General features: G+C 44.5%; 2 protein-coding genes across 3 annotated transcripts in view; both read right to left on the minus strand.

Moving 5' to 3' along the window:
• The window catches only part of LOC121287014 (zinc finger protein 341-like), a 173,541-nt gene extending 165,837 nt beyond the window's left edge, over positions 1 to 7,704 (minus strand). Inside the window, exons 1-4 of the mRNA XM_041204433.1 lie at positions 7,614 to 7,704; positions 5,453 to 5,587; positions 5,022 to 5,074; positions 3,456 to 3,584 (exon numbers count right to left, since the gene is read on the minus strand). Coding sequence (XP_041060367.1) covers positions 3,456 to 3,584; positions 5,022 to 5,074; positions 5,453 to 5,587; positions 7,614 to 7,704 — 408 coding nt within the window. The remainder of the gene's footprint in view (positions 1 to 3,455; positions 3,585 to 5,021; positions 5,075 to 5,452; positions 5,588 to 7,613) is intronic.
• unm_sa1614 (un-named sa1614) overlaps positions 6,677 to 22,064 on the minus strand; it is a 258,244-nt gene continuing 242,856 nt past the window's right edge. For both annotated transcript variants that reach the window (XM_041204808.1, XM_041204807.1), the window contains exons 27-28: positions 10,636 to 10,758; positions 6,677 to 7,920 (exon numbers count right to left, since the gene is read on the minus strand). In XM_041204808.1, coding sequence (XP_041060742.1) covers positions 7,846 to 7,920; positions 10,636 to 10,758 — 198 coding nt within the window. In that variant the 3' untranslated portion in view covers positions 6,677 to 7,845. The remainder of the gene's footprint in view (positions 7,921 to 10,635; positions 10,759 to 22,064) is intronic.

A 22,064-nucleotide genomic window follows, 5' to 3' on the forward strand; every position in this document is an offset into this window, starting at 1 on the left:
GGCCCTTCTAGCCTGCTTCACCATTCAATAAGATATGGCCGATCTGTTGTGGTCTCAGCTCCACTTTCCTGTCGGGAAACAGCCTGTTCTAATCATCCACTGATGGGGCATTAATTTGGAGGGGGAATGTAATTCTGGTGAGTTGACCTTTAATGAGCATTCATGAGATGTTGGTTCCCAACATAAATCAGTAGGAAACGTGACCTGCCTTTAACCTAGCATCAAAGTTGAGAGAACAAAATTCCAACCTAATTTCCCACTGGCAGGAAACTGGCTTTTTCCATTACATCAAATTTAGTGCCATCACTCACCATGATGCCTGATGCTGGCAGAAGTGGAGAATACCACCCACTGTCCTATCAATTACATTGCTAAGGATTGTTAATGTCAATTACATTGCTAAGTTTAAGAGAACCCAGTGTCCCAGCTGTCCTCTGTTTCTATGTGTTTTTGAACAAATATAAATAGGGGACAGCTAGGACACTGGATTGAATTGGAGGAGGGCTGTGAGACTGAACAAGTCAATAAACTCTCTCAGTAAAGGAAAGCTCTGTGTCTTGGCTTCAGCTTCACCAAGCAGCTTGGATCCTGTTCACATTTAGCATTAGCTGCCACTCCTCTCAACAGATATTGTGTCCTTTACAATATGGAGTAAATATTCGCTGCCTAATATCTACTATGACCCAGAAACTCTGAGACCAGGAAGAAGCTTTAGTGTGGATTCTGGCACCTGCAATCTCCTGTCATGTGCATTATCCTTTTTGTATTGAAGTCAGGCAGAAAAGCACATTAAGGGAGATGAAACTCAATTGTAAACCACCAAACTGGTTTACTTTACATGAAATATATGAATAAATAAAATACAGCTTCCACAGCACGGTTCCTCAAATTCCTATCACTTCACAGAAATGATAAAATGTATCTCTGCAAAAACTCAGTTTCAGTCTAATGGCTCCTAAGCTAATTCAAGGAAGGTCCACCATGGAACTCTTGCATTCATCTCTTGACAGGCTAGATTGAGCACTCTATTACTGACAAAAATACTTTTCTATTTTATTGACCTACTTGGTGGGAGAAGGGGGTTGTCACATTTTGGAGCATACTTGCAACTACTTTGGTCAAATGACCTGTTTCTACGGGAGGAGGTTTAACCTCCAAAAAAAGGGTAGATTTGGGTCAGGTGGGATGTGAAAATCTAAAAAAACCTCAAACCTCACCCCAACACACCCATTTTGCTTTAGTATAGGTGGGAAACCAACCAGCGGCTAAAGGGAGGCAGGGCTGCTTCGTGGCAAAGGTGAGTGCCTTTACAGCACTGCTTGTGGGCCAGGAGAAGCACAATTGGACACCCACCGGGGCTGTATATCAAATCCCTCCCTACCAATCCACAACCCCCACTCAGCTGTAGGCTTCCTACTTGATCTAAGCCTGCAGCCCCCTGAGTATTGCCCACCTGACAGCAAGCAAAGTCTATCAGTCAGGTGGGCTTCCTCGCAATGAACTTGCGGGAAATAAAAACTGTACACTGTGATGTTAAAACTGCACAGAATGTGGGAAACCCCTCCTTCCTGTCTTGCTCACAAAACCCATCCCAGTAAATATCAAAATAAAATTAAAGAGTTATACATTAACCATATTTCAGATATAGATGGGAACATGGGAATACTGCTGGAAATATTTGTTCAATACTCAGTCAATTTGTTGCCATTGGAACAATGGAGGAAGGATTACTGTGTCTGCTTCTGGGTTAAGAAAGGAAGCTGAAGGGCTGGATTTTGTGCGGCTGGTGGGGGTCTCACTCACTGATTGGAAAATCAGTGGGGAACCCTTGTCAATTATGTAGGGAGGTCAAATGGAATCCATTGCCCTTCAGGCACTTAAGTGGCCACCTTTGGGCTTTCCTCGTGATTGAGGTCTCCGGTGACAGAAGTCCCACCTGCCAATCAATGGAAGCAACAGTTGCTGTTGGCACTGCACCCAATAGAGGCCCAGGAACACCATGGGATCCCAAACCAAAGGTGAGTGAGGGTGGGATGGGTGTTGCAGGACTTGGGGTGAAGGGTGTTTGTAGTAAAGGCCAGAGAGATGGTTTTCAGCTGCTATCCCCTTCCTGATCCCAGGTCTCCTGATCAGACACAGAATCTAATTTACATCCCGCTGCCATCAGCTGGGAATCCTGCATCATCCACTTCCACTCTCCAACTTAATCAGGGGAGGTTCTCCTGCCACTGGGAGACTGACGTGAGGTCTCTCCTATGATTAGGAGGGCCTAGCCACCATGGTTCCCGCTGTGATGGGCTGCATACAATCCAGCTCTATATCTCTGGAAAACTTTTGTATTACTCTTAAGTTTTTTTATCCTTAGTTTGATTTCATTTGCTTTCTTATCCTTTCTAATCCTTTCCTCTAAACCCTTTATCTTTGTCCTGCCTCTTACATTTTTTGTCTGCCTTGTAATTCGGAAATAATTGTTTTTTTTCCCCAAAATTGATCCAATCTCCGACCTTCAATATTCAAAATACTTCCTATTTTGCTTACAGGAAATTATTTAACATGTATCCTTTTGATTTCCTGTTTTATATTCCCCCTTTTAACCTACGGTTCTATTTGCCAATTAATATTGACAAGGAAGTATTCAATGAATGGCACGACACTAGGAAGTTCTGAGGAATAAAGGGACTTTGGCGTGTAAGCCCATAGATCTCTGAAGGCGGAGGGGCATGTTAGTGGGGTGGTGAAAAAGGTATATGGGACACTTATCTTTATCAATTGAGGTGTAGATTACAAAAGTAGGGAGGTCATGTTGGAATTGTACAGAACCTTGGTGAGGCCACAGCTGGAGTACTGCGTGCAGTTCTGGTCACCACATTATAGGAAGGATGTGATTGCACTGGTGGTGGTGCAGAGGAGATTCACCAGAATGTTGCCTGGGATGAAACATTTAAGTTATGAGGAGAGGTTGGATAGACTTGGGTTGTTTTCTTAGGAGCAGAGAAGACTGAGGGGCAACCTGATCGAGGTGTACAAGATTATGAGGGGCATGATCAGGGTGGAAAGGGAGCAGCTGGTCCCCTTAGTTGAAGGGTCAGTCACAAGGGGACATAAGTTCAAGGTGAGGGGCAGGAGGTTTAAGGGGGATGTGAGGAAAAACTTTTTTACCCAGAGGGTGGTGACAGTCTGGAAGGCACTGCCTGGGTGGGTGGTGGAGGCGGGTTGCCTCACATCCTTTAAAATGTACCTGGATGAGCACTTGGCACGTCATAACATTCAGGGCTATGGGCCAAGTGCTGGTAAATGGGATTAAGTAGGTAGGTCAAATGTTTCTCACGTGTCAGTGCAGACTCAGTGGGCTGAAGGGCCTCTTCTGCACTGTGTAATTCTGTGATCTGTTTTTATCTTGCTTGCATTTTCCTAATCAAGTATCTTTGTCCTTATCTTTCACTTTCTGTTCTTACACTCTTTCCAATTATATTGTGATCACTCTTTTTCAAATACTCCCCTGCATTATGGTTATCAACCTGCTTCTCTTCTTCACCATGAAGCGGGTAAAGCAATCCTTCATTCCTTGTTGGAATAACAACAAACTGAACCAACCAACAACAAATAAAAATCCTCCTTTTAGCCATCAATGTTTCCCAAATCATGGTCTATTTTGGAATTATAACTCTATTATTAATCTACACTTTTTCAATTTTTCTATAAATAACATCCTCACCTTCTTTTCTAGATAAATAAAACTGGAGTGTGATTTATGCAATCAATTTAAACCAGATAGTTTTTATGCCATTAAGCACACTCACTGATATTTAGTGTTTTGGACACTGAAGCAACAAATGATGCAACATCTGTGGTTGAACAGATTATCATGAATATTTTTATCTTAACAACAATTGTTGCACAAGGTCTTCATGGATTCAGGCATGGTGCCACTCCAGACATCACAAACATGATGACAATGTGCAATCCTCTCACACAATACCATCTGCAGAAGCATGAACCTATCAATTGTGTAAAATGTGAGTCAATGTGTGAAGATTCTTTGTGGTGTGCTATATGCTGTGTTTGTAGCTACCATACAAAACTCACCAGAACAGACTTATTTGAAACCTATGATAGATGAACCTGTTTGAAGATGGTTAGGGAGGATGGGCAATTTTTGGGGATATGATTAGTGATAGAGATAAAAAAGAATCATAGTAGCAAGCTCTATGTACCCCCAAAAATACATGCAAATGCTGTTCTGAAAATGCAATTTGCAGCTCCCCAGTTTTTAAAACCACTTGTAATTTCTATTTCCATCCTCAATGGTGAAAGGGGGTGGCTGTGCCATTGGCAGATGCAAGGAGGCTGAGATCTTGTGAGGGACTATTCAACACCACAGCTTAATTTTCCTGACTCTGCACTGGCTCAGTGCCCATTCAAAACACATCAGCAGAAACAACAACAGCTTGTATTTATGTAGCTTAGGGAGGAAATTCCAAAGCTTAGGGCCTTAACTCCTTAAGGCAGTCACCAATAGTAGCAGGATTTAAATCAGGAAAGCTCAAGGAGCTAAAATTAGAGGTGCACAGAAATCATGGAGGGTTGTACAGATAGGGGAGGTTACAGAGTTTGGGGCGGTGGGGACAAAGGCATTGGACAAGCCAGATCTATAAGTTACAAAGGCATTGACGAGGGCTTCAGCAGCTGCTGAGGAAGGGATGGAGTCAGGTGATGATCAGAGGTGGAAATAGGCAAACTCAGTTATGGTGTGGATATGGTGGCAGATTTGAAGGAAGTAGTACAATACTTGAAGACAGGGAACTGTTAACAAGATCAAATAATATGGCAGCCATTAAGGGAATTTGGGTGGTTGACAGTTTTGTGGGAGTAGCTGGGGGAACTGTTTGGCGGGGGCAAGAGAGCTAGGAAAGAAACTCCTAGATATCGCCTGGACCAATATGGCGTTGGACACACTTCAAGGTGCATACGAGCACAGGACACAGCACCATGAAATTGGTGCTTCCCCAACACTCCCCCACCAAAAAACTAGTGTTGATGTTACTGAGGGGCAATATGTAGACGAGGTCAGAAGCTGGAAATATAGGAGGATTCAGATTATGTCAAGAAGGGTGCAATTACCCTGACCTGAGTCTGATGTAGGAGAAAGAGCAAAACAGAATCTAATTGAAGATGACTGTCCTCGTTCCGTAGCTCCCTAACTTCAACAATTTGCTTCCAGATGGGGCTTTGAGATGGGGTTCCAGGGTTGAAAAGATGTCCAAGTTATATTTTGAAAGATTCAGTACAATGATTCTGAAAAAGATTCTATGGTTTTGGACACCATTATTTTATATTTGGAAACATTTGAAAGTAGTATGCAAGTTAAACATTGTATTGCAAATAATTTGTGTATGTTCTTTGCTTGTGAGTGATTATAAATGTTATAAATAAATTTGACTTCTGTTTTAACCTGATAACCTGGTGATTCTGTATTTTGAACAGGTAGGAGTGCCTGAGCAGCCTATGTAACCAATAATGTAAAATATCACAACAAATGTCTTTTTGATTATCAGAGACACAGCCCTATCATGAAAAGCTGCGTTTTCTGCAAACACAAAAATAGAAGAAAACCCAAATGATAAAACTCGACATAATGATTAAGTAATTAACTGAGCTTTCAATTTATTCGCAATGATTATTAAGGTGACGTTCACCTTTAAAAGACACAAGAGAAAGAATATTCAGTACAGTAGCCAGGAATAGGAATCAGAATTCTGAAACTCTGTTTCATTTAACATAATAATAAAAAAAAATAATCAGATTGCATTGATCCAGTCATTTTATCTTGACTCTGTTTGGTTTCTATATTTAATCAGAAATACATAGCCTTATTTGTACAAATCAAGTGATTGCAGATCTCATCATTATACCCACACAGTGGCAGTATGTGTGACAGTCATTTCATGTGGAGGTGTTGGGGAGGGATAGGAGGAGTCATTAGGAATAAAATCATCTAAGGCATCAACAGTTTGCTTATGTGGTTACAAGCTAGAATGAATCCAGGTTTCATTCAGAGCTCTCTCTGGAATGCTGAGGTGGCTTCATTTCAAGTTCAATAGTGGCTGCGTGCAGGATCAACATCTTCATTTTTCTTTTCAGATCAGATTGACAGTGAATTAAAATTGAACAAATCCACAGTTGGGACTAATACTGTTACCAGTTAACCTGGCAGTGAATATGATGATTTGATGGTTTGGTTTTATTTGTTTAATAACACGTTTGCCATTAACAAAATTGTATTTTTTTTAATGATGACCATGCAGGAGGAAGGGAGGGGACCAGTGATAGCGTAGTCACAATTTACACTTTATGCAAATCCAGTAGTATACTTACTGCCCAATTAATCATTTATCGCATGTGCAGCACCATTTTTTGCACAAAGTGGTTGCAGTGTGCACGTCACCTTCACAATTGCTTTGTTCAAACTCTAGATGGTGCTGCTGCATTCCTGAATTCTGTTACTGAGACTTAATTTCAAAAGGAAAAGCAGTTCACGCTCCAAAGATATAAGCAAAATACTGCGGATGCTGGAAATCTGAAATAAAAACAGGAAGCGCTGGGAAAACTCAGCAAGTTTGGCTGCATCATTGGAGAGAGAATCAGAATTAATGTTTCGAGTCCAATATGACTCATTGACTTTCTTTGACTCGAAACGTTAACTCTGATTCTCTCTCCATAGATGTTGCCAGACCTGCTGAATGTTTCCAGTGCTTTGTTTTCATTTCACACTCCAAAGAGGTAGTTCACTTGTATAAATTCAGCCCATACAAATCTGTGCAGCCATTCACAACTATAAGCAACGACCAATCAACATAATATATCCCCTCCTTCCTGGTATACATTTGGAAGGGGGTCAGGGGAGGGTAGAGGAAATGTTTTTAATTTTAATCTTGATCTATATTCTGAATCTCAGTCATCCATTTAAGCACATTTACTGCATGGTAAACACAAATCCAAACTAAGTTTGATAATCCAAAGTCTATCATATTTTAAATACAGTATAGGAATTCATTTTTATTAACAGTTAGCATTTTTAAATTATTACATGCCATCTTTAAAAATAAAAATACATAAACTTTTCCATAATTTTTCTCACATTTTTTCTCCCCTGTCACCTGGAGGCTATTTCCCATCACGGATTGTCATAATTTCTGCTTGCTCAAGAGAATTATTTGGAAGTGACAGCAAAGAAAGCAGCGACATAAAGGAGAGATGCTCCTTTCTCCTCATTAGACGCTTGACACCAGTCAATGTGGTCATGTGTTGACCTCTTCGAGCACAACCACTTCTAACACTAGGTTTTTTCATATATAACATATATATATCAAATATATATATTTATATATATATTATATATATTTATATGGCTAATTCAAAACAATGGCATTTGATGACCATTTCAAATTCTTAAACATGTATAACTGAATAATTTTACTTGTTGGAAAGAAATAATCTTTTTATATACCAACAGACATTAGCAAAGTACAGTAAGGCATACACTTAGCGCCGTACTAATTAAACAGCAACCTGCCTTAAAACAGCAATCTAGGTCTTTCCTGAAGATGACCCACCAATTAGGGTTTCATCGAACTGGCCAATGTACCAGTATAACTTCTCCCCTCGGAAGGGCTGTTGCATTAGAAGGACTGGCTCGCTGTTCATGGTCATTAGAGATGACTTTCAAATGACGACTGACTTTCAGTAAAATTGATAGACGCTTCGAACTCCAAGGAGTAAATGATTCAGAAGAAGCGAATGACATTGGTCTTATCTTTAATTGCCCAGGCTGAAGGCTGGGATCTGTTAGCTTGTTTGTAGCTGGATAAAAGATGCAGGGAAAAGACCTTTTCTGTGTGGCTGTCCATCTATGTAGCCATTCTACCAGAAGAGAAAAAAAAATGAACAGTCATTTAAATCAAGTCGAGTTGGAGAAAGTTGAGAATGCCCACTGTTTCCATTATTGAAACAGTGCAATGTAATATGCAAGGTCTGTCATTATTTCAAAGGATTTAGCTAATTAAAAATCCTCAACATTGTGTCAGCTTAGTTCAGTACTCTCATCTCTAAGTCAGAATGTCGTGGGTTCAAAGCCCACACCAGGACTTGAGCACACTACTTGAATGCAGATCAGAATGAGTGCTGCATTGTTAGAGATGCTGGGGACAATTTTTGCCTACCGTTTTCTTGACAAAAAAAGGCAATCAATAGAGGAAAACCAGGTGGACACTTTGGACATCCCTTAACTGCCAAACGCCCGACTAATTCATCAAAAGGCTCTCTGTACCGTAATGACTTCATGACTAATTCAATTTTCAGACAGGCCTTTAAATGAACACACTGCAATTCTGCTCAAAGCAGGAAGGAGTTCACATAAATATGCAACTTCAGTTGTAGGTTCATAATTACCAATTATCATGTACAAATGTGAAGAGCATGCCACTGTGTACAATAGGTCGTTTGTACCAGGTTTGGAGCAATCTAAAAGACACACAGAAGCTGCTTCCAAAACAGCTTGGGGTTTTTTTTAGGGGAGAGTGGATTTGTGTGGGGCCCGTGAGGAACAAAATTACAGCAAGTCTATCCTCATCCTTCTGCTAGTCTATCCTCATCTTTGCACCCCAATCCAGATCACATCTTCCTACCACTAGGCCTGACCTGCTGGCTGTGCAGAAGACAGCTGATTTCTGGCCTTCTGTGGCATGCTGCACCTGGGGAGCCATTTGCCAATTGCACTTGCCACTTAATTTCAGCTGAGGCCCAAACCTTAATAGGGCTTTGAGACAAAGTTAAAAATTACACCTATTGTTTTTTGTTATTCATTATGGTCCCATCTGCCTGCTAAAATGGATGTAAAAGATCCCATTGCAATTTTTCTGAAGAATATCAGAGAACTTTTAAGGCTTTCTGGTCAAGATTTCTGCCACTAACACAACCAAAGAAGATGAATTGGTCATACATCTCATTGCTTTTTTTTGTGGAATCTTGCTATGACAATATCTACAAAGCACCAGGGACATGAAAAGCACTATATAACTGTGAACCTTTTTCTTATTTTAGCACCAGTTCCCTTCACTCATCTAATTATAGATTACTATATCCTTTGTGCTCTCTGCCCCATACCGTTTTTGGCTATCACATCATTGCACTCTGGAAGACTCTCCCTCTACATCTTCATTTTGTTATCTTCCTCCCTTTCTTTAAAAGCCTCTCGAAAATTTCCTTAACTTCTGCCTCACTTCTTGCAAGATGTTCACTATTCCACCTGTAGAGTACTCTGAGGCATTTTGTTATATGATTGGTATCAAGTGGATAACAGTTATGAATACAGTCAAAATTAATCATAGATTTTACTGCTTTAGCTAATTCATAAAACTGGTTTGACAGCAAATTTTCCAGGTCACTAATCTGTTTCTAATCTATGAATCTGTCTAATAAGATTTTTTTTGCTAATTATATGCTGATTGGTTTGTTCACAGTATTTCTATTGCCTCATCACATCAAATAACTTCCCACAACATCTCAGAATTACGTGGCAGTCACTCTTCACTAGCAACATGCCATAAGCAGCAATGAATGGAATGACCAGTTAATCTTTGTTTAATGACACTGGTTGAGAGGAATTTTGATCAATACACTAAGAAAATTTCCTGCCGTTCTTTGAATTAGCATGGGAATGTCAACTTTCATCTGAAATGGCAGATGAACTTCAGTATTAAACAAAGAATATCTCTTCTGGCAATGAAGCACTCTCAGTACCGCAGTTGACTATCAGCCTTGATTACATATTCAACTCTTGTTGTGGCACATGTACCTACAATTGTGATTCAGTGTAGCTATAAACTGAGCTATATTGACATATCTATGATAGTAAAGATAAATTCATGCTCCATATGATTCCTTTATCATTCACAGCAGCTAGAATTATAAGTAATTATAGCAAAGTGAAGGACACTGCAATACTGAACATGCATTTTCTTTTGTCTCGGATGCAGCCCATTTCCAGCCACAGCACTCCACGTTTCCTGCAAAATAATTCTACTCCTGATGGTAATTATGAGCAAATATAAGGTTTAGTTCTATGTTGCCAAGTGACCCTTGTGCCTGGGAATGAAGGGAAAGAAAACTTTGATATCTTGGAGGATTGTGCTATTGATATTTAGTTTAGACAACAGACCGGGCACCAATTTGCATGCACCATATAACTGCTCTGATCCCTATTATCCACTAAAATCTTAATGTTTAACGTGGGGCACCAACCTTGGCCCTGTGGAAATCACATTACCAGCTCAGAGGTCACTTACTTCATCTGCACTGAGCTTTAAATAATGCATGTCTCTCAAATAGCATTCAAAACAAAAATGATTTAAAACATTAGGGATGCTATGGAACTACTCATTCTGATTTCACCTGAGTGACTATTTTCTGTCTTCTGCATTGCAAATCAATGAAGGGGGTGAGAAAGGAATTATTATTCATTTTCGTGCAAAGTAATAAGTGCAACAAAGTAAAGAAAGCATCGGCACCAAACAGGCTGAGGGTTGATGAATGCCTCCGTGTGGTAGCATAATCATAGATCATTAGATAGATACATACCCACCACTCCTGATCTTCCTCTCCAATAACTACTATCACCTCTCCTTCCATGAATGTAAGTTCATCAGCATGATCTGCTGTACAATTGTAAATGGCTCTTCCTCTACGAATTCTGGGTTTTGTCTGTAAAATAAATAATTAGGCATGACTAGGCTTTAATTAACCAGTTCTCTCTTTCTGCCTTTTACCTTTCTCTAAGCTGCACTGCTCTTCATCATCAGTTGGAGCCCACAGTATTGTCAAGTGATAAGAACAGCAATGCAGCAGGGAGCGGCTGATTCATCTAAGTCCAGTTGATAAAGATAGAAGTGTTGACATTGATTTTTAAAAAATCCTACTTACCAAATCAAGGAATGATTAAAATAGAAACATAGAAAAATAGGAACAGGAGTAGACCATCCACCATCCCCTCCTCCACACACACACACACACACACACCCACACACACACATTCTGTCATTCAGTTAGATCCTGGCTGATCTCTACCTCAATTATATTTACCCATCTTTGATCCATGTCCCTTGATACCCTGAACTAGCAAAAATCTATTGATATCATACTGCACACTTCACCTCAGACTCTGATCCTGTCATACCTATTCAAATGTTTAACTCAACAGATACTGAAACCATAAATAAAATATGCTGGAAATCTGAAATAAAAGCAAAAAAATAATGGAAATACTCAACCAGGTACGGCAGCATCTGTGAAGAGAGAAACTGTCAGTTCAATGACCTTTTATTAGAATTCTTGAAAGATGTGTAGTCCACATTTTTTCATTGTTTATTGAATTATTTCTATTAATTGACTCTAATTTATTATTTTTACCGAACATGTTTGAAAATCTCTTTGTCCTTTTTATTAAAAACCATAAATTAGAATTCAGGTTGAAAAACAGAGCACCAGGGACCAGTTAAGTTCATACAGCAGTTTGGATTTCATCCACAGTCCCAAAACCTCAGTCCTAATATACCTGAGCTATGCTGAAATAACTAGTAGTGATTTCTTCTATATTTTGGGCCTGAGTGGTCAAGTTTTTGGGACTATGATAATAAATGAAAAAAAATCTCTATTAGGATTATTATAACTGGCAATCCATGAGTATGCTGGCTAATTACCGGCCTTCTGTGTGCTGTAGCACGTTGTATATTGATTACTTAGTGCTAACCAGCATTATCAGCACAATCCTCCTGTATCAGATGCCCTGGAAAATATTTCTTAGTATTTAGGATCAATCCTGGTTCAATGAAGAGTGCAGGAGAGCATGCCAGGAGCAGCACCAGGCACACCTAAAAATGAGGTGTCAACCTGGTGAAGCTGTAACACAGGGCTACTTGCGTGCCAAACAGCATAAACAGCAAGTGATAGACAGAGCTAAGCAATTCCACAACCAACGGATCAGATCTAAGCTCTGCAGTCCTGCCACATCCAGTTGTAAATGGTGGTGGACAGTTAAACAAATCACTGGAGGAGGAGGCTCCACAAATATCCCCATCCTCAATGATAGGGGAGCCCAGCACAGCAGTGCAAAAGATAAGGCTGAAGTATTTTTCAGTCAGAAATGCTGAGTGGATGATCCATCTCGGCCTCCTCCAGAAGACCAGGTGATATCAAGAAACGGCTGAAGGCACTGGATACTGCAACGGCTATGGGCCCTGACAATATTCCAGCAATAGTACTGAAGACTTGTGCTCCAGAACTTGTTGCGCCCCTAGTCAAGCTGTTCCAGTACAGCTACAACACTGGCATCTACTCGGCTACATGGAAAATTGCCCAGGTATGTCCTGTACCCAAAAAGAACAAATCCAACCCAGCCAATTAACGCCCCATCAGTCTACTCTCGATCATCAGTAAAGTAATGGATGGGGACATCAACAGTGCTATCAAGCAGCACTTGCTTAGCGATAACCTGTTCACTGGTGCCCAGTTTGTGTTCTGCCAGGGACACTCAGCTACTGACCTCATTACAACCTTGGTTTATACATGGACAAAAGAGCTGAACTCCTGAGGTGAGGTGAAAATGACTGCCCTTGACATCAAGGCTGCATTTGACAGAGTATGGCATTAAGGAGCCCAAGCAAAACTGGAGCCAATGGGAATCAGGGGGGAAACTCTGCGCTGGGTGGAGTCATACCTAGCACAAAGGAAGATGGTTGTGGTTGTTGGAGGTCAGTCCTCTCAGCTCCAGGACATCACTGCAGGAGTTCCTCAGGATAGTGTCCACGGCCCAACCATTTTCAGCTGCTTCATCAATGACCTTCCTTCCATCCTAAGGTCAGAAGTGGGGATGTTCGCTGATGATTACACAATGTTCAGCACCATTCATGGCTCCTCAGATACTGAAGCAGTCCATGTCCAAATGCAGCAAGACCTGGACAATATCCAGGCTTGGGCTAACAAGTAGCAAGTAACACTTGTGCCACACAAGTGTCAGGCAAAGATGATCTTTAACAAGAGAGAATCCAAACATCGCCCCTTGACGTTCAAAGGCACTACCATCACGGAATCTCCCACTATCAACATCCTAGGGGTTACCATTTACCAGAAACTGAACCGGACTAGCCACATAAATACTGTAGCTATAAGGGCAGGTCAAAAGCTACGAATCCTGCGACAAGTAGCTCACTTCCTGACCCCCCCAAAGCCTATCCACCATCTATCTACAAGGCACATGTCAGGAGTGTGATGGAATACTTCCCACTTGCCTGGATGAGTGCAGTTCCCACAACAATCAGGAAGCTTGACACCTTCCAGGACAAAGCAGCCTGCTTGATTGCCACCACATTCACAAACATTCACTCCCTCCATCACTGATGCACAGTAGCAGCAGTGTGTACTATCTACAAGATGCACTGCAGGAGTTCACCAAGGCTCCTTCGACAGCACCTTCCAAACCCACGACCACTACCATCTAGAAGGACAAGAGCAGCAGATGGATGGGAACACCACCACCTAGAAATTCCCCTCCAAGTCACTCACCATCCTGACTTGGAAATATATCGCCGTTCCTTCACTGTTGCTGGGTCAAAATCCTGGAGCTCCCTTCCTAACAGCACTGTGGGTGTACCTACACCACAGGGACTGGAGTGGTTCAAGAAGTCAGCTCGCAACCACCATCTCAAGGGCAATAAATGCTGGCCCAGCCAGCGAAGCCCACATCCCGTGAATGGATAAAAACAAACTTTGTGACTCCTTAGAGACCCACAGTGAAAGAAAGAACAGGTGCACAATTTTTTCACTCCTTTCTTTTGTGCAGTTAATGTCCCATCGATTCTTCTTCACACATTACCCCCCTGCCAACATTCTCAAACACTCTCCCTTTTCTTCCTTCTGGCCCACCAGCCAGAAAGTTATGGGCAAACCTGCCTTTACTGGCCTGGAAGACACAACTCAATTTTATTTGGTGCAAGCAATCAGTTGTTAGAGTCGTGGCTTCTGTCCCTTCAGGCCAATCAGAAGTCTGGTAGCTCTTCAGTCTCAACAGCACCACCAGAAGCAGTGGCCACTGCTGGGACTGCAGCAGGCCCCAGACCAGCAACGATGAAGCAGCACCGGAACACAGGTAAGCGGGGGTGGGGCACTACGGGTCAATCAGAGAGACCTGGGAGGGATGGGGGTGTAGTGGGAGAGGTGGGGGTGTGGTGGGAGGGTTGATCATGAGGGTGGGAAGGGACATCCAGTAGAGGCAACTCTAGCGATTGGTGGAGGGTTTGGGGCGGGGGGCGGCCTCCACTGTCCACAGGGTGCCTGGTCAGGAGAACTCCTTGAGCCCATAGAGAGGCTGCCAGATTTTAACGGGCAGCATCCCTGCTGGCGAGATGTCCATCTGCCACTGGTAAAGTACCAGCAGTGCAGGAAGAAGCCATTAATTGGCCACTTTAGGGCCTCAACTGGCATAAAGGCAGGTGGATCACCTGCCACCTGTCCCCCCACTGGTAAAATACCACTTCCAGGGGGTGTGGGCTGGGGTTGGGAATGAGTAAATTTTGGGCCATGCTGATGTTCATCTTTGTTGCTGCAGCTTGTTTGTAATCATCTGTGTCTAAGTTATAAAGCAGTGCTATCTTGGACTAAGACATTCATAGAACACTTCAGCGATGACACAGCCTCCCATAATTTGTACTAAATACAAAATGACTTTGCTGTATTCTATTTCCACATACCAAATACATATTTCCATCTCACTGTACTACATCTGAAAATATTTAAATTAACACACAGTTTTTACTGATCTCAGTTAAGTCGAAATGGGGTAGTACAACTGGCCTTGATTTCTTTGGGCTGAATAGTGAAGGGAAATAAAACTGAACCAGTGTTCCTGCATCTGTGCAGTGATCTTTACCTGCATGGGTGCATGAACAATGCGGCAATCACAGCAGCAAATTTAACAGCAATTCTCATCCTTCACACCACTGGAATTGAATAGTAAAGTGCCATTGGAATCAACTTCAAAGGCAAATCTTGGATGGAATTTTCCGTGCCCACTGGCGTTGGGCGTGTTTGGTGGCGCGATAGGTAAAATGGCGAGAAAGTCAAAAATCGGTGAAAGCTTGCAGTCGGTTGCAATCGTCCACTCAGCTCATCAATGGCGGGCTGCATTTCCTACCATCGGATGTCAGGAACCTCATTGTAATACATCAGCCTGTCATTATAAGGCCAGCCCAGTCCCCTAGCTGGATCACCCACCCAGGTTGGCATTATTACATTCTGACGTGTTTTACAAAAGCATATAAAAGGTGTGCACTTGGCAGGCTGCACTTTGTGGGGAACTCAGAGGTGAATGCACAGTAACATTGCAGAGTGCTCGCGAGGGACGCTTGTTAGACTTCAAGGTTGAGGCGCGTTGGGGGGGGGGGGGGGTGGGCGCAAAGGCTGCCCTGCAGTTAAAGGCAGCACACAAGTATGTCTGGGGTGGGGGGGGAGTGCCACACCTTAGGGACACCTTGTATAAAATGACCATTCCTCTGTAGCTGAGACAGTTTAGGCGCAGCCATTGATGTCAGGCCTCTAGCTCATCTGCCCACTCAAGCAACGCAGAGGTCTGAAAGTGCCACTAAGTGCTCCAGTGCTTCTCACCCCTCGAGCACAGACAGCAAACTAATAACTGCAGAACAGTTGGATGACTGGGCACATTGCTGGCCGTGAAACAGCCACTTATGGAGGTTCTCACAGCTCCTTGCACTTTCATCATCACAGCTTGGACAAGTCTCCCCCATTGTTCAAACTAACAGTGCAGCCTTGCAGGGCAGGATAGGAGAATGCCTGTGCCCGAGCTGAGAGCACAGCATATGCCAATGGGCAAAGCTGCCGCCAATCGGTCAGGTGGAGTGGGGCGGAGGAAGGTGGGGTTTCGGGCAGCCATGCAGCGCACTAATCTCCTGTTGTCCAAGTGGTGGCCAGCACTCTCCGGGATGCGTTGAGGGGCCCTCAGACTTAACCAAGAGAGGTGCTTAGTACAATCAAGCTAACCCATACGTCTTTCTCTTTCATCCTGCAGGAGAAGTACATCAGGAACATGGGGCCTGGTGAACTAGCTGTATGGCTCGTAGCGTACAGAGAGCGAAGACAGCGGAGAACAGAGCGATTGAGGTGCTTAGCTGCACAGAGGGAGGAGCAGCACCCTCATGAAGAAGGGATGGCTGCAGCTCCCACACACACTGCTGAAGAGCCACAGTGAGCCGTCGCTGGTCGGTGCCTAGATAGACTGAGGGTCTATAGAAGGCGCCATTCATTCCTGCAGATGATCGAGAACCAGTGTCACTAAAGACTGCGAATGTCTAGGGAACTGGTTGGTCACATCTGCCAGCTGCTAAAGGATTTGGCGCCATGGGGACAGGGAAGCCATCCACTGCCAGTGGCTGTGAAAGTGACTGCAGTTTCTATGCCAGTGGCTCCCTTCAGAGCTCCACAGGTGACCTCTGTGGGATATTACAAGCCTCCGCCCACAAATTCATCCACGAAGTCACAGATGCCATCCTCATGAGGGCACACAACTTTGTGCATTTCGCCCGGGACCAGGAAAGCCAGGATGCAAGAATGATTGGATTTGCCCAGATCTTGGGTTTCCCTTAGGTGTAGGGTGCGATCAACTGCACTCAAGTGGCGCCCAGATCTCCGTCGCAACAAGGGGTCAACTATATCAACTGCAAGGGATTCCATTCGCTGAATGTGCAGCTGGTGTGCGACCATCTCAAACACATCCTGCAGGTCTGCGCACAGCTTCCAGGGAGTGTCCAGAACTCCTACATTCTCAGTTGGTCACAGATCCCTGACATCTTCCAGGGTCCACAGAGGCACAGAGGCTGCAGGAATGGCTCCTAGGGGACAAGGGCAGAGGCCGTGGCTGATGACACCCGTGTGGTGGCCTCAGGCTGCAGCAGAGAGAAGGTATAACCAGGCTAATGCTGCAACTCACAACTTGGTGGAGCAAACCATCGCATGCTGAAAATGAGATTCCAGTGCCTGAACAGGTCTGTTGGAGCCCTGCAATATTGTCATAGAGCATGTCACGCATTGTTCTCACCTGCTGCACCCTTTACAACCTGGCGCTGCAACAGGCAGAGGAGCTGGCTGAGGAGGAGATGGAGGAGCTGGAGTTCTCCTCCGATGAGAAGGAAGTCGATGGTGATGAGGGTGAGGAGGTCCTCGAAGGTGACGATGACGGCGATGAGGCCCTCGAATTGGTCAGGCGGGGCAGGTGTGCTCGGGAGGCCCTCATATCTGCTACGTTTGTGGAGGATGATGACGACATGCAGTGAGGAGACACCACAATATCCTCACATTGCATCTGTGAATGTTTGGCTCCTGTCTGGTTTATGGCAGCGCACATACCCGCTGTCATAATGCTCCTGTCATGGAGATGCAGTGGAGGCCCTTATAGTCACTCAATTGCAGGAGGATGATGACGACATGCAGTGGGGACAATCCATAGATCTTCACCTAGCCTTTGAGAATGTCTGACCGAGGGCAGCTCACTTGTGCTCTATGATCAGGGTCATATCATAGAGACGCAGCCATGAAATTTTAAAAGCATCTGATTCTTTGTCCGCCTTCAGCACCTCAGCCCTTCAGGAGCACAGCGTCACTGGTCACAGGTGCTGAATGGGGGCCAGCCCCATCTTAAAGGTGCTGAGAGTACACAAAGCAAATGATGGAACTCTGTGATGCCTAGCCACGACGTTCTGGCAACATTGACAAGCACCGTCGAGATGCAGGCATCAGTAATGAGTCCAGGGAATGAGAGGTCGAACCATGCACAAAACACAGGGAAGAGGCCCTGGACTGAGATACCTGCCTTTATCTTGTGAAGAAAGTTTTCACATCTAAGTGACACAAATACTGCTCATCAGAACAAGGAGCCATAGGCAGGGAGACATTCTTGGGAGTTAATTTACAATAGTGAACATTATGTACAAGTGATTAACACCTGTGCCCAGGCTGTGTAATTACATCTTCTTAATCTTCCTAACCCCGCCGCTATGTCTTGGTGCTCCCTGTACATCCACAGCGGAGGTGGAGGCAGCCTGCTGTTTGCTACGCCTTATCTGTGATGACCTTGATGGGTGTTCTCTGGAGGGCTGAGACTTGGAGGGCCCAGGCCTGCTTGCGGGGTCCTGCTGTGTGGCAGTGGCACCCTCCTCGAGCTGTGGAGCTGGAGCTTCTGGGGTCACAGGAAGAAGGGATTCAGATGGGCTGGACACTCCCGGAATCTCCTGGGTGGATGGCTTTGGGATGTGCACCTGCTGATCCTCCTCCCTATGGGTGCCCAAGAGGCTGACTCCTTGGCGAGAAGGGGTAGCTGAATTGAGCTTGAGCTGCCCTGCACCCCTCTCGTGTACACACTGTTGGAGGCCAACTATGGCATCAGAGATGGAGTTTAACCCGCGCAGCAGTGCAGGAGCGACGTCCTGGACGAAGGTTTCCATGGCGGCTGCCATTCTACTACTGTTGACCTCGGTGTGTTGGCATGCCGGCATTATCACCTCAGCCTAAAGGCAGACGGATTCCTCCATCATGCCTTGCAATCTGAGGAATGCAGCAGATGTCCCTTCCTGATGTTCCTGAGCTTGCCCTAAAATTGCCAACAACTGAGGTATGTTTGAGAGTCCAGGCGCTCATCATCTGACTCATCAAATTTCTGGCCAAAGCACTCTGAGTGTCATAAACCTGGAAAGTCCCTGCCGCCTCCTGCTGTGGATCATAAAGTGTGATTTGTTCATCAGACTGTGATCCCGGGGCTACTCTAAAGCTAGGCCCCACTGAGATCTATGTCCCTGTGCTGGTGGCGGGTGTGGGTGAGCGCTGTGATGGGTCTTCAGGGAGGGTGCCTTCAGATTCCTCTTCAGAGGTTTCTTTGGGACTTGATTGGAGGCCTAGGGTCATGGACTCTGTTGGCTGTTTGACGGGTGTGCCTGTGAAAGCAAGGGGAGATAATTAGTGCATGGCAGTGGCCTGTGAAAGAGGGCACATCACTCACAGCATGGATGTCTGAAGGATATTGCACTGCTTGATCCTCACTTGGTGGAGCACTGCCGACCTCATTGTCAGCACAGGAACAGTCCAAAGCCTCGCCAATCAGCTGGATGACTCTGTTTTCGAGGTCTGTGAGGTCCTTGATTACAGGTATTCCTCCACCGGTAAGCGACCTCTCCCTCTTGTTGTGTGCCAGCTTGTCCTGCATGAATAGAGAGTGGAGAGAGCGCAAGCAGGCTGCCTGCCAGGTCAGATGATAAGTATGCCTGGCACGTGTGGGTGATGAGTGGTCCCATGGATGGGATGAGAACAATGAGTGTGTTTGACAGAGTGAATGGTGATGTTCCTTGAATTGGCAGTGAGTGAGATCCCTGAGGATGTGTGATGGGTTCGTGAGTGTGAATTGAGAGTGATGAGAGGACTGACTTCCCATGGTGGAATGGAGGAGATCATTCATCCTCATGCGGCAATGGGTGGCTGTCCTCTTTTGCAGGGTAGTGACGCTGACCACTGCTGCAACTGCCTCCCAAGCCAGATTAGTGAGGTTGCTGCCCATCCTGCGGCCAGGGCAGGACATCACGGTGAGCCTCCACTGTGTCCAAAAGGCACTCGAGGGACATGTCATTGAACTGGGGGGCTGCAGTTCTTTTGCAGCAGTTGTGGGCTGGAAGCCCTGAGAGGTGTGAGTGTGGCTGCACTTTAAATATGGCATCCAGCATGAAGAAGCAGTGAGATGATGGCGTGGTGGACGAACAAGAACCCGTCTGCCATGGAAAGGGCTTGTTTCCAGGAATGCCTAATTAACGCAGTGGGTTTGGGATGGTGCATCGCCAAAAGACACCATTGTGGCCAGCACCTGCTACTGTACCTAATGCAAATTAATGCAAGAGGACAATTCTGCTCCTTGATGCAAAACACTGCCTTGCAAAAAGTGAATTAGGTTTCATTTTTGGTGCCTAATCCTTACACATTAAATTCCGACAACTTTAAGCTGGGAATGTCATACAAAGATGATTAAAATGCATGAAGGCAAACAACTTTTCTTTTTAACATAAAATTATTGTTTTAAATTTTCCAAAACCCTTCAAATTACAATTTTGGCCCCGGAGGTAACTTTGAGTATCAAAATCTAAATTTGGATTCCATTGCATTAGCCTGTGAATTTAATGGTTTATCCTGATTATATGCCAAAATTCTGTATCATTTGGATTTCACACAGGAATTTGAGAATGGAGTTCTTTTATCATTTTAATTGGGGTTCTGGAAAGGTATCTGTAGTTGATGCCATCTTGGGCTTTGCCACTGAAAACAGCTATCAAGACACGGGCCAGAGGTTTACACTTCCCCATTGGCAGGTTTTTAGGCGGGGAGGTAGGGGTGAAATTGAAGGGGCGGGATTTCCTCTGGCTCCCTGGCTCCCTACCCACCCCATCCACACAGCGATTTTACGCTGGGGCGGGCAAGGTCTTGGATGGGAAGCTTGCCCTTGCACCAATTGAGGTCCTTAGGTGGCCAATTAGTGGCCACTCGAGGGCCATTTCTCGCCAAGCCTCAATTTTTGGATTGGTGGGAGGATTGAGGTGGCGTGGGGGGAAGGCTGAAATTAAACAGTTAGATTCTAGGTGGGAAGGTAGGGTGGAGGGGTGGGGGTCTCTATCAGAAACCCCCTTGTGAAGACCGGCATCCTCCATCCACCTTAAGGTCCGGTTGCCTCTGGACCTCCCTGCCCGCCCCCTGCCTCTCCCCCGAGACTGCAATAGTCCCCTTCACACCTCCCAAGGACTTCCCTAACCTTCCTGCCCCATGACCCCTTGAATCTACTTGGGCCTCTGCCCCCTGGACTTCGCCTCCGAAGTACTCCTGATCTTCCTCTTTTGTCCACTACAGCGCTGTTGTTGCAAGCCAATCAGATTGACCAGCAACTCTCTGTGGGCAGGACTTCCTTCGGAGTGAGGGGTGGAACACCCACCTCCAGCCACTTAACACTCATCCAAGCGTGAAATGGCTGTGGGCACTCAGAGTTGGTGGTGACTTTTCAGATGGTGTGAAGCGAGACCCCGCCATCCAAAAAATTCAGGCCCTTAACAGCTGTTCAGGAAAGATTTTGGCTGGAAAGGAAGAGATTGAGAGATTCTTTTGGTTCTGCATTTTTTTTCTGTTTACAGTTGAGTCATTTTGACCTATTGGCTTAAAATTTGCATTTTGCATGACTTCCATCTGTGGACAATTTGAATCTGGGCTCTCAGTCGGAAAGCTTATTTAATATACTGTTTTAGTCCCTTCATCTTCTGAAGGTGTTGACTCTTGCTGGCAGACAGTTCCACAGGCACCGACATTTTTCCATACCTTTTACAGGTGTGTAATCAAGTAGACTCTTTTGAAGTACACACAAAAACACACCCAGAGCACCTTGCTTTTAAAAAACAGATCACCATGAACTTTATATGGAAAACGTTTGATATTTGCCCTTAGTTTTCTTGTAGATAATTTTGAAACAAAAACATTTCAGCAGAAACTGCTAGAAACTAGATTAAACTTTACTATTTGTGCATTTGACTGAACAGTACTGATTCAACTGGAAAATAAGGTACACGGCAAATATTCAGACTGCAAGGTCCAAATTCAACTCAGTGGGCTGTTTTCACTTTGGAGATGGGAAACAGGAGTCACTCAGTGGGATTTGGACCAGAGCATCCCCTGAGACAGCTTCCCTGCTCAATAATGGCAGCAGTTGGGAGCTCAAAACTAGAGGGCCAATCAGAGGTCTTCCAGCTTGAGAGGCGCTGCAGGCTGCAGTGAGAAGGGTAAGTAACTGAGAGGAAGTTTCAACAGGCAGGTGCTCTCTCACCAACTTTCGTCAAAAAACGAATGCAAAGTAGAAAAAGCAGCCAGGCCATTAGTGTGTGTATGTGTGTGCACGTGTGCTGGGGAAGGAGCAATAGTCCCTCTACACAGGC

This window comes from Carcharodon carcharias, chromosome 14 (assembly GCF_017639515.1).
Source record: "Carcharodon carcharias isolate sCarCar2 chromosome 14, sCarCar2.pri, whole genome shotgun sequence".
Lineage (NCBI taxonomy): Eukaryota > Metazoa > Chordata > Chondrichthyes > Lamniformes > Lamnidae > Carcharodon > Carcharodon carcharias.